General features: G+C 43.4%; 1 protein-coding gene across 9 annotated transcripts in view; it reads left to right on the top strand.

The window, feature by feature from the left end:
• Positions 1-13,433, top strand: part of LOC311265302 (ankyrin repeat and SAM domain-containing protein 1A) — a 70,962-nt gene that overhangs the window by 26,217 nt on the left and 31,312 nt on the right. For all 9 annotated transcript variants that reach the window (XM_084366804.1, XM_084366802.1, XM_084366806.1 and 6 more), the window contains 10 exons: positions 941-1,237; positions 1,887-1,962; positions 2,043-2,144; positions 2,237-2,323; positions 2,472-2,641; positions 2,930-2,980; positions 3,503-3,632; positions 5,281-5,324; positions 7,037-7,130; positions 11,490-11,986. In XM_084366804.1, the coding sequence (XP_084222930.1) occupies positions 941-1,237; positions 1,887-1,962; positions 2,043-2,144; positions 2,237-2,323; positions 2,472-2,641; positions 2,930-2,980; positions 3,503-3,632; positions 5,281-5,324; positions 7,037-7,130; positions 11,490-11,986 (1,548 nt within the window). The remainder of the gene's footprint in view (positions 1-940; positions 1,238-1,886; positions 1,963-2,042; positions 2,145-2,236; positions 2,324-2,471; positions 2,642-2,929; positions 2,981-3,502; positions 3,633-5,280; positions 5,325-7,036; positions 7,131-11,489; positions 11,987-13,433) is intronic.

The following is a 13,433-nucleotide window of genomic DNA, read 5'->3' as shown; positions in this document are numbered from 1 at the left end:
GTTTTTCTTTTTCAGTCACAATGAAATGGCACATGGAAATGCACAACTTATCGGTTCCCCTGATTATCTAAATGTCTATAACTCCTGTCATCGTTGCCTGTAGTGTGCGAGCAGAAACAATAGTGTATAGACGTGACAGCCCATCCTGACAGGACAAAACAGACGAGCCAGTTCTCACTCTTCGTTACCATACAACGTCAGTGACCTCTTGTTCCGACGTGGCCCGTGTCTCTCGCTAATTCCCCACCTGTCTCTGTGCCTCTGCCCCTCTGCTAGCACCCCGCTGCCCCTGGCACTCGGTGCCATCTCCGACACCTGTCCTCATTAGTCCATGTATTTTTGCCAGTCAGGCACGCCCCCTCCCCAATCTGCCAGATATTCCCCCCTCGGGGCTCACTGCGTGCTTCATCGTGGTTGGTGCTTTTTCATGACCTTTTTTAATCTGCTAAATGTGGCGGGCTCTATGCACTGATTGGTTTAACCTCACTGAGTCACCCGTTCTTACTCATTAACAAATGTGACTCAGCCCACGTCTCTTCGCTACTCATCTTCTTTATTACATCTTACTTTTCACTTTTTGGTAACACTTCATCAATAAATGGTTAAATTTATAGTGAATTAAAATGTAGTTAATAGTTATTTCACAGTCAACAAACAATGAAATGCTTTGTAAATAATTTATTAAGCAGTTGTAAAGGTTTATAAATATAATGGCCATCCAAATAATGTGTATAGATTAAATACACAGTATTTATTTTAAACAATTGCTTTATTTATGGTTAATACAGCATTTCATTGGTTGTTAACAGTGACATAACTATGAAATAAAGTTGATTAGCTACAAATTTACCATTCATTAATGATGATTTTTATTTTCCTGCGGATCTCCTTGTTGTTGTTTTCCCGTGCTGCCTCTCACCCGTTCGTCCACCCCCAACAGAACAATGACAACGAGACGCCACTACACTGTGCCGCCCAGTACGGCCACTCCGGGGTGGTGCGGCTGCTGCTGGAGGAGCTGACAGACCCCACCATGAGGAACAACAAGTTCGAGACCCCGCTCGACCTGGCCGCGCTATACGGCCGCCTGGAGGTTGTCAAGCTGCTGCTCAGCGCCCACCCCAACCTGCTCAGCTGCAACACCAAGAAACACACGCCGCTGCATCTGGCCTCTCGCAACGGACACCTGTCTGTTGTGGAGGTGCTGCTGGACGCCGGCATGGACATCAACTACGAGGTGTGTAATTCGTCCATACATTTGTGTGAACTTAAAAAGCTTCAGCTTTTTTAAGCGTTCCTTAATAAACTGTCATGGCCCAAATCATGTTGGGTAACTTAATCTGTTCTTGCAGCATTTCCTCTCGCTACTTCCTACCAAAGCTTTGAGATTAAATGTAAAACTCTTAAGCTCTCCGTTTGCAAAGGAAGTGCTGTGGTATCAAAGCAGAGCTGGGCCTGCTCCCCCTGGTGGACCCTGTGGCGGTGACTCTGTACCAAACTGTGCCATCCATCTGTCTGGAGAGGCCTCTCCCTTCACTCTGTCCTCCTTTCCACCAATAGAGGATGTGGAGTCTATCCAGTGTCCTTCAGGCCTTGCGTCCTGCAGGTTTCAATTAGCATGGCCCTGTGAGCTGGAAAATGCTTTGATTCCTCAACCACATAATTGTCAGTAGAGAAGTGGACCGAGTGATGGGCATAAATCCGGCAGTCGCCATGCGCTGTTTATCTTGGTAAAAATGTGGATGCTGGAACTGGAATGCTGCAGGTTTAACTGATTCAACTGGCAATAAGGAAACAAAAAGGCACTTGAAGTTAAATATTAATCAGTCTGTCTCAACTCTCTGTGCCTCTGGCTCTTTACACTTCTGGTTTCTTCTTCTACTCAGACGGAGCGAGGCAGTGCCCTCCATGAAGCAGCCTTGTTTGGAAAGGCGGACGTAGTGCAGAAACTTCTCAGTGCAGGTCAGTCTTCAGACGTTTGGATCACTTGCTGCCACTGGACAAAATCCACACCTAACTTTTAACTGTCTGTCATTCGGAAGGTATCAATGTGAACACCCTCGACCAGAAGGGCCTGACGGCGCTGGACACTGTCAAGGACATGCCCTCCCAGAAGAGCAGAGAGATAGTTGCTCTCATCCTAGGTGAAGACACGTGAAAACAGAGAACTGTGGTGGGAAATAACTTGATTTCACATTAACCAGTTGTGATACAATCTCCTGTTTGTCTCTTGCAGGTCACATGACTGGAAAACCCCCTGACATCGACCTTCCCCCTCCACCAGTCCCCCCGCCCCAGGAGAGTCCCAGTCCAAGGAAAAAGGGTAAGATTTACCAGATGTTAGAGAAGTTCAGCAGTTTAAACAGGAACCACAGATCAGGACAATTGCATTAGATGGCTGTGTGTAATTCGTACAGCTAAGGAATTAGTCTGTGTGTTTCTGCACCTATTGTACATTTTGCATTTCATAGGTGATCTGGAGAAGGTGAGCGAGTTAATCTCAGGGCTGGCCCCGGGGCCCGAGGAGGAGAGCCCGTACGAGGCTCTGTTCGAAGCCACCTCCTGCCACTCTCTGGACAGCCTCACCAGCGGCAAATCCTCTGACAGGGACTCTGGACGGCCCGATAGTGAAGCTGGCAAGGTCAGCAGCAGTTGAACTGAAAACTACTCTCACACACAAACATACACACTTGCAGGCAAACAATGCCTGTCACAGGGTGTTGTTTTTAATGGGAGATGAAGTGCAGAACTCCCACTAGAGGGTGATAGTGGTCTTCTATCCACATGACTGGGCCTCAGACCCCTCCAGCTTTACAGGTCTTGTGGTGCAGAGTGGGTAAAACATGCATTTCTGAACTTGCTATAAACTAATGAAAGATTGATCAGCAACTGTGTGTTCATTATATGTTGTATTCCTGATCATTTACAGAAAGATCGCCTGGTCCACTCACTGCATCCTGGGCCTGGTCACGAAGAAGAGGTGAGATTATAAAGAGAGCAGAAGCATCTAACGCCACAGAAATGATATGTATTGTTTTAAAGCTAATTCTTCTGAGGTGTGTTCATAGCATCACAGAGACCGTCAGAAAACTATTATCTGCCACTGCAGCTGTTGCTTTTTAGCCACGACCCCGGTCACGACTGCTCTCTTCACGGCCGCTGCTCAAATCAAACGGCCTCTTAATAAATATTCATCCGAGTGCTGTGTGAGATACAGGCAGTAGGGGCGTGAAAAGAAGAGCAGTGAAGTGGAAAAGGAGTGGAGACAGAATCAGAGTCTGGCCTCAACTGTGGCTGACCATAGAGGAGGCATTGTTAAAGGAAGTTTCTTTTTACCAAAACGGTCTCTAGTTTTCTACTTTACTCCTTTTAAAGGGGATATTTATATCCTAAAATCTAACCAGCTCCAGTGAGTGCTTAATAGCAAGTCACTTTATAAATGGTCTGTGCGTTTCCCTTAACTTTCTCCTCACCCCTGCTCTCTTCGGTTCTTCTTCTGCAGGCCCTGTATACGAACAGCAGTATCAACGAGAGGTGCGAACGGGTGGAGGAGGAGGATCACACGTATGAGTTGTTGCTGACTGCACAGACCAAAGTCCCACCGCCCAGCCAAGAGTCCCATTCCCATAAAGGTAAATGTGTGCTAGAAGTATAAATAATAGTATGCAAAATATATCTTTTTATTTTTGTGTTTTTTTAAGAGACGTTCCCGGCTAAACTACGTACCCTCACTTTAACACATGCGTCCCTCATTCCTAGTGGGATTCTTTGTACTCCACTGAAGCTGTCTGAGCAGTAGGATGGAGTATTATGGCCTTAAAATGATCACAACATTTTTAGGCTATACACATAATATATATCTTTTTTTTATTTACTTTATTTTTCTCTTTTATAACAGTTAACATGAGGTAACATAATTAAACTGGAAAATATATACAGGAGTTGTTCCTACAATGGCACATTTTCATTTAGATCAGTTTCAGTTGTCAGACTCTTCGTTAGCCAGGTATGTAGGTCATTAAGACCTCTCCCTTTTCTTTCTTTTTTTATTGTTTACAATGTCTATCCATTGTTTCAGCGTGGGAGCATCTTTCAGAAGCCAGCACCTTGTTATTGTAACCCTAACCCAGTTTCTGTGGTTTCTGTGCTTCTGAAGTAGAGAGAGACACAAGTGAACTCAATATCGGCTCCCAAAATGCTCTTAGTAGCGGTAAACAGAACCAGAAGATTTGAGTGTGGTCCAGTTTGTTTTGACTTTATTTTTGCAGTTATTAAGAACTTCGTACGGTTCTTCCAGCAGAAGTCTCTCGAACTTTGTCAGTTTGTAGAAGACATCTGGGTGTGGATGATTAGGGTCCATTCCAAGTTCTTTTTCCCACTTTTTCTTCATGAAGTCTATGAGATATATCATGATTTTGTATTTTTATCATATCATGTGGACATAACAAGGAAGTGGGTAAAGACAAGTATTAGAACAAGTAGAACACTCTCAAGTAGAACCAGGAAAAGACAACACGTATGCCACATCACACTATAATGATATCCAAAATAGTGTCATATCATGAAAGAGATAAATGTAGCAAAACAGTGCCAGCCCTACTGAGTGGTCTGACTACATTCCTGTTGTCACCGACAAGAGAGCCTCCACACACATGGTCAACCCTCGCCATCTCTGCGTGTGCTGTACATGAGCAGACCCCCCTCCTGTAGTTGTGTCTGATGAATGGCACTGCATGTAATTGGATTAAATGGGATTAAATTAGGAGGCCATTTGGATCCCGAGCTGTTGATGTAGATGTTTTAAAACCATCCCCTCGAGCCTTCCAGCTTAGTCAGCTTCACTGGCACCATAAGAGAACCTCACTGAGCGGAAGAGTTGGGAGTTTAATTGCTGATGTCATCGTGCCTCCTCTATGTGGATAAATGATGGTGGTTGGAAAAAAAAAAAAAAAAGGGTTCTTTACTTGTGCTCTTGGGTTGGACAGAAATGTTAAACGATTTCGTTTTCCCATCTGTTTTAAAACTGCTTTATCATGTCGGCATACCCAGCCTTGTTTAAATGGCAGGGAGATAAATCTAAAGTCAGTCTGACTTGTCGCCATGCATAATACATGGTTTTATTATACATCACTTTAACGTTCTCTCTGCGTAATGTCTCTCCTGACAATCAGAACTGGCAAAACGTTGTCTTCAACTCTGAAGATGTGTTGCATAATTGAACTCTGAAGATAATCTTTCATCATATGTGTCCTAACTCCCAACTGTTTTCTGTCTTCTCAGATGAGAACACCACTACACAGTCTTCCAATAGTGTCCTACCTCAGGTAAATGTAACGTTCTTCTCATTCCTCCCATATCTTTTGCATCTTTATACTTTTTCTTTTTACGCCTGCCAGTTTCCAAATACTTTGATTAACCTCTGCATGTGCAAGTTGTTGCAAACCTATGGATGGAGTCCAAAATTCCAAGTCAGGGAGGAAATAATACTCACATTTCACTTGTTTGTTTGGCTCACATCACAGTAGAGGAACATTAACGCTTTTTGGAAAAGAGCCTCCTTCAGAGCGTTTAAATAATCTGGTTCAGTTCAGTAATATATACAAGGCCAGAGTTCGAGCACAGCTGGGAGTTGGACCTAATTATTTGGGAACCAATTACCTTTCTCATCCCCCGGTTCTAGACACAGCAACCAATCACAGGTACAGTAACAGTTAGATCTAATTACATCCTCATTATATACAATGTGAAGCTTCGGAGAACACCGTTTCTGGCCATCATTATTTAACATTAAGACCACAAATTAAATGACAATAAAGGGACATAGACTACAAACTGTCCTAACTCAAAAAGCACTTTACACCAAAATTCTCATTAGAGCCATTTTGTGTCATAACAAGTGAACATATCCGAGTGTTTCTCATAGATATTTCGAGACACAATTAAGGTGACGAGTTAAATGTGAGTATTTTGTCCTCTCTGACTTGGAAATGTGAGATCTACTGCCCTTTCATGTATTTTTTTTTTATTTGCTCACTGGAATTTTTGGGTCCTGTGTTCCACTAATTTGTTAAATGGCAACCTCCCTTTTCTATTCAGTCAGAAAACAGTATCAGCATGACCATTTGACCACAGCACGTTATATAATAGAGATTAAATGTATTGAAAGGTTTCGAGCACAAGGTATTAATCCTCCACACCAGACCCTGCGACTCAAAACAAACCGTACAACAAAAAAGAGAATACCACAATATAGATCTAAAAGCAGCTTTTTATTATACCTGAGTCTATATTTAAAATATTTACTTGAAGTAGCCCACATATCATCTTCTGCTCGTCCTACACTGTTATAGCAACAGAATGTAAAGATGAGAAACATTTCATTGGGAATAATCTGAGGAAGGCTGTCATCACAGTAACAGATAGCGTCAGCTGGAGGCAGAAGTCGTCTTAAACTGGCCCTGTAAACCTTTCTTCTTCTTTTATTGTCCCATCATATCTTATTTTATTGCCTTTCCCTATCTATCATCCAGTTAGCAGCTTTTATTATTGCTGCCACCCACCTGCAACCCCGCCTGCTGCCCACAATATCCGCTGACATTTTTTATTTCCAGCTCCGATTGGGTTAGCTGTCCTCTTCAGCTGCCTAATCATAATAAACGAGCAGCATGGCGTCCGCTGTGCTCTAACACACAGTCTTGTTAGCAGCAGAGCCAAACCTGCCACCTGTGCTTCCTTGCAAGCGGTTGATGGGCTTCATATTAAGATATCTGAATAATTAGCCCGGGTTGTTAATTCAGGGCTCGTACAAAGCCTTGAAATATGCTGAATTTGCATACAATCCTTAAAAAATGCTTGATTTTCAACATAATCTGGTGTTTCATGTACACAACTACTTATTTAAACAAAATCTTTTATATTTAAAATTATACAATTATGTTCTCATAGTTTTTTGTTGTCTCTCGGCATTGAAATTAGCAAGATAAGATAAGATATGTTTTAAATGGCAGGTGTGACTAAACTCTTTTCTCTTCTTCAGCGTAAACCCACTGCCCCGAACGACCTCAGAGCCCCGACCAAGACGAAAGACAGCCTGCACCCTCCTGGACGGCCGGGCCCACGAGCACCAGGAGGTGAGTTTGACCGCCGTGCTCGGATTTAAGTAACCTAATAAGGAACAACAACTGCTGCTGGCAGTGCTGCGAGGGTAAGAAAAGATGGACTGGACGGATCAGACTTGTAAAAAGACAGGCCAAGCATGTCAATGACATGGTAGAAAATGCATTTGGGTTTGCAGGGTGAGATGGGCTGGCATGGATTAGCGCTGCCAGGGAATGCATGACTGGCATTCTCGAGCAGCAGAGCGGATTTGGCTCGATTGGGAGCAGGCTGATTGACATTCCCTGGCAAGTGGGCAAGACACGTTTCATTTCCAGTATGAAACAGAATTCTTGATCAGATCGTGACGTTCCTATCGGAGATTCACATCCCGCTTAAAGCAGGATTTGCCACATCATCCAGTCAAGAATGGAGCGGAGGTAAGGAGCATGGCCTCTGGCTTCTTTTTGCTGACACAAATCTTTATTGAATAATTATTTTTGGAGCGTGTTTGCAAAAGGAACTGTGCGCCGACACATAGTAGGCAAGCTGGTTTGGTTCTGTTTATAACAGGAACTGGCTGTTTTTTTTCTTAGATCTGTGGCGCTTGTTTAATTTGTTTTTTTGCTGTGGTTGTGGGAAAAGAGTTTGAGGTTATTTTCTCCCAAAAGAGTTTATAGATGTTCTGCCTCACCAGCATCTTACTGAAAATATCCGATGATGATAGTTCAAACTCAGAGGAGCAATTTCAGCGCTGATTCTCATGCATTTATTCTAGTCCTTTTTCGGTGATTTCTAAATTTTACTCGTTATGGACAAATTGTTCTACAGGCAGTAGCCGGCATGTTATCTTAATAAGAAAATATATCCTGACGTCTCGATACATCTTGCAGATTTGTGTAAATGCCCCTCAGACGGTCAACCGTAATGAGTTTAAACATTAAAATTGATGTTAAATGTTCGACAAAAGCAGCACTCACAATTCTGGAACATGTTTTGCCTCGGGATTAAAAAATAATTAAGTCGGCTTGACAGTTTTTTTTTATTAAAACAGCTGATGTTGTGGAGTGAGGCAAATACTTCCTCATTTCCTTTTTTTCGCTTGCATATTGTCCTCAGTGACTCTCCTTTCCCTTTTTTAAAGCCACAGAAAAACCACAGGTTGGATTTATATCTGAACACCACGCTGTAATTTTCTCTCTCTTTTCTGTTTTTGTTTGCACATCAGCAATTTGTAGTTCCCACTTCTGTGTTTTATATAAACCCCGGCTGAGCCCTAAATGTCTAGCTCTGCTCATGTGGATGTGGTTTCTGAGGTCCGAGGTCCTGTGTGGACAGTCGGGGACCAGACCTCAGCACTCTGTAGCAGGTGGAGGAGACATATGCACGGTCAGCGATACCTACGAGTGTTTATCATCTGTCACAAACACATTGCTGTTCTCAGCAGGAATATAGTGTTTCCCAGCAGATTTCCACCTATGTGCCGTGTCTTTTATAAGGTTCTCTGGGGATATTTCACACAAGCAGTAACATCATATGACTCTCCACAGATGGTAATAAACCTTGGGTTTTCATAGTACACAGTTATAAAGGCGGAGAGTGAAGTATATCCTTATTTTTACTTGCTTTTTTATTAGTTTGCAGATCTTTCTTTTCTTTTTACTGGATGTGCAGCTTTTATAGTTTCACTTCCCCCTTTTGCCAAAAAGCACTCCGTGGTTCCTGCAAAGCTTGTATGTTTATTTAAAAAATGTACGGTTGCTTGTACTGTTCTGAGCTGCAGCGCCACAGATGAGAGCAGAGAGGCGAAAGATTAAAAGCACCTGTTTGGCAACAACTGTCATATTACATAAGCAGTGAACCACTGCTTTAATCAGATGTATCAGTTTGAATGCACAGTATGTAATTCCTTCCCCAAGGGGGGTAGTTTGATGGTGTCACGAAGCACCACGGGATCCTGGAAGTCTTCGATGTTAAACAGTCACCATTACTAATGAAAATCTGACGTGAGTCAGGCAGGAATGTCATCGGGTGAAGTAATGTTTTACAGTTTCATTCACGTTACATTTAGTCACGTTCGCTCACTCTGATTCTCCACTCTCTGATGTATTGTCTGGTGATTCCCAGGAAGTTTTAGCGACATGCGGCCAAATGAAACACACCGTTACCTTGACTGATATAACGGATTTCAGGGTTTGAACATTGTCTGAAGTGACTGATAAATTAAGAACACAACAAAATAAGACATTTTATGCAGAAATGTTACAAATTGTAACTTTAAAGTAACATATTTGACTGGTTTGTGAGTGGTTGTTACCAGTTTTAGTTGTACTTGATTCCTCTTACACATAATGTTGTGTATACAGTGAATATGATAATCGATTAGTCTAGAGATAGACTGATTACCGGTGTTTGATGTGTCCGATTGCCAATTAATTAATTAACTTTAACTCGGTGTCCTGCCCTTAAATCTGCAAAGTAACTAGTAACTAAAGCTATCAAAAAAAAGGGAGTGAAGTAGAAGTACAAAGTAGTAGAAAATGGAAATACTCAAGTAAAACACCTGCAATCTGAAGATGTTTTTTCACGTTGTTTGACATAGATAATGAAAACATTCGTTGCAGTCCTAGCTAACAGGAGGGACTGTTGTTCTTTATTGACCAGCCCTGTCAATAGAGGTATTTGTTTACTTGCTTACTGTAAATGTCCAAATATCAATAATATGGCCTTTAGCCCTTTATTGACATAGTGCAGAGGATGACGTAGCGCTAAAAACATCTTTGAATCTACAATAAAAACAGAGCAGAGTTTCCACAGGCTGGTGCTTGAACTGTGTGGACGCTGGAGCGACAGCCAGCGCCGGCACTGCAGCGTCTGCACAGTAAACATGACATCATTATTAAGATATGGAGCCGTCGGTGCCAAATGAAACACACATCCGCACCTCTGCGGTGACCTCATCCATTTACACAGATTGTGTCTGTGCACATTTTCCACCGGAGAACTGTTTGAGCGGGGAGTTGAGGTTGGTCTCGGCGAAGGGTTAACGCCATGTGCGATTGTTGGAACCACATGGATGTGCTCATTGGGCGTTCACACTCCCCAGCTGCCAGGGAGAAGGGTGGGTGTTTGGCTGTGGCCCTGACATACGTTCAAGTATACTCACTCACCCCTGATTACACACACAAACACCCCCACACACACTTTTCCTAGATGTTTAAGTGTTTAGAAACGTGTGAAAGGAGGTTTCAGGGCGTTGCTTGGCACATCGAAATTGCCCTTGAAATGGTAATGGGGCAGTTTGGTGAAGTCAGAGAGTTAGCGTGCCATTCCTCCCCTCATGTTCTGTAGATATGACTCCTTCGCCGCCAGCTCTTTTGATGTTTTCGGGCTTTGAACAGCAGGTTGAGAGATACCAGAGCCGGCACAGCAGCAACGTTGGCCGAAACTCTTCTGTGAAGGACAAACAAAGTGCTGCAACAGGTCACTACTTTTCCTTCGCTGTCACTGCCCCAGATTCCCTGTCACCAAACACCCTGACCCCGTCACCCTGGCAGAGACGGTCCACACACACACATCCGACACACACACACTCCTTCACCATGTGTCACACGGCTAATTATCAGGAGTCTGGCTGCTGGAGGATAGGGTGATTCAAATTTCCATTCCTGAGCCACCATTAGGGTCTAGAATTAGAAGCCAGAAAACACAGAGTGCTGCTGGTCACACGGCAGACAACAACACGCATCACGACCGAACGGAGGAACTGCAGGACCAGGCGTCGTCATCCCGTGGCTGATTTGATTGCAGAAAAGAGGCTTAGGTGGCAGTAATTCCTCAGGGAGTGGGAGGAGGAAAATCTAATTGTTTTTAATTGCTCTTGCCAGTCCGTCTCATTAAGGAGTTGTTTTCATTGGAGAAGGCAGCCGATGTGAGTTTCCCCCCTCTTGGCGGTATGTGAGTCTTGTTGTTTATTTTTCTGTTGTGTGTTTGTATGGAAGTTTATTGGGTATCTTGAGGAAACTCTTGTGTGTTGTGTCATTTTGGGAAAGAAGGGCCTGTGAGCTGAAGCTGCTCACGAGGATGACGAGCTCCGACTCCCTGTTACAAATTACATGCAGCAGATAGACGTCAGACTGCTGCAAGCTGCGTTTGGAATTCTGTTATTACTCCAGCCAACAAACGCCTTCTCCTCGCTCCTTCTCTGCTCTCCCTCTTTTTCTCTCCGTCACCCCTGGTAGGAAACAATTACAGATCTGTTTCTGGGCTCGAGTGGGCGGCTTCTTATTAGCCCTGCTCTCAGGATCTGCCCCTCAGTTAGAAGTCCACTTTCCTGCGCTCACAAACTACTTTTTTCTATGCTGACTTTGCCCATTCTTTTTCTCTTTCTCTAGATAACTCCCAGCTCAGTCAGGATCAAGGAGCAGGTGTCCCGGAGCAGTTCACCGGCCTCCTGCACGGATCCTCCCCGGTCTTCGACAGCCGCGAGGAGCCCTTCAGGCTTCCAGGTGTTCAGCCATCCGGCCAGGGCCAGCCAGAATCAAGAAAGCCCAAAACCAAAGTAAAGCAGGAAGTTGCAGCAGCAGCGCCGCCACCTAGCCGTCCCAGCATGGCTGCCATCCTGACAGACTGTGATCCAAAAGCAATTTACGCAACTGTGAACAAGGAGCCCAGGGACTTGGGGGCCGGGGCAGTGTCTGGTGTTAGGATGAGGCCTCCCGGGGACCTAAAGCTGGCACGCAGCCTCTCCAAGTCGGACTCTGACTTGCTCGTGTCGCCTCCTAGTGAGGAGGAGGGAGGACTGGGAAACCGTAGCGAGTCTGTTTCTAACTGTAGCACTGGCAAGAAGAGGCTTGAGAAGTCTCCATCTTTCACCTCAGAATGGGACGAGGTTAGTGTTTGCTCTCACCTTATTTAAGAAGATGTGTTTTCTTTTTGACGCTTCAGCCGTTGCATGCACTGTGCAAAGTAATACTGTGGACGACAGGTCAAAAATGACTAATGTAAAGGTTTTTATAGGTGTTTAATACATTAAAATGCAGTAGTTTCTTCAATAGATCAACTGCAAGATGTTTCAGCAGAATATGGAAGAATAATGGGATAAAAAACTTAAGAACTTTACACATATAGGAACATAACATACAAAATAAAGTACAAGTTACAAAACATACTGTATGTTAAACTATATTGAAGCTAGGCCTGCAAGATATGAAGAAAATATGCAACATGTGGTAAAATTATTCAGCGTTGCAATGACTATATGAGTGTAGGCCAAAGGCTGTGACTGCACGGCCCAAGTATCCAGGGTTCTGTCTGTTCACATGCAGAATGTGAATGCATGGTGTTAAATGGTGTTCATTGTGTTTCAGGCAGACTTTTGCAATGTTTTTAGCGGATGCTCATATCAGGAAGACAAGGAAAATACTTTTTATCGGTCTGCACAAATTAACTAAGTAGTAGTACAATATTATCGGCTATTTAGCGGTTTTGTGACATTCTAGCTGATAAAGAGAGCCGATAACATGCAACCAAATGCTTTAACCCACTTAACAAGTGCAGCATCTGCACACTCAGATACAGTAGGTGGCGATATGCATCTTTAAAGTCGGTTAGTGATCCGCCAACTAACACAGAGGAGAAGAAGAATTTTGACTTGCAGCACATGTTCCACTCTGTCTTGTTTCAACAGTAGATTTAGAGCATGTATACAAATACAGCTGTATGAGCATATTGTCTAGGATTCCTCTTGTGTCCTCTTGTTAGGCCTAAGCCATGTTGTTCTTGTGCTGAAACCACAACGCATTTGTCTACATCTACAAAACCGATTAAATGGAAACCTCAGTATCGACTGAAAACAACTCTGTCAACCTAAAGCCCACCTGGTCACCTGACGGAGGCGCTGTGCAAGTTGAGCACTGCCTTGTTTTAGACATAAATAATCAGCAAACACAGTGATCTGGTGGGTTAAAAAAAGGTGTTTTTACACGTAAATATTGAAGGAATTTAGATTCGTAAAGTTCATTTTGTCATCATTTTAATTTTGCTGCCTTCGTTCCACCAAAAACATAAAGTTTTACTTGGAATGGGATTATCTTTATTTTCTCAATCCTCCGTTGTGTTTGTTATCATGTTGGATATTCATGACTAAATATACCCCTCCATTCAGCACGTTAATGCTTTGTCTGGGATGCAGATAAAGAGCTGAGTCGAGCCACAGCGAGAGCGAAGAGATTAGAGGAGACAAGACGATGGGGATGAAACAGCTGAGAGGCTCAGGGAATAAGACAAGAGACAGAGATTTGAAAATTGAGATTCAGAGAGAACATACAGGCTGCAGA

This window comes from Pagrus pagrus (assembly GCF_965226575.1).
Source record: "Pagrus pagrus genome assembly, chromosome: 11".
Lineage (NCBI taxonomy): Eukaryota > Metazoa > Chordata > Actinopteri > Spariformes > Sparidae > Pagrus > Pagrus pagrus.
This window is presented reverse-complemented; position numbering and strand designations above follow the sequence as displayed.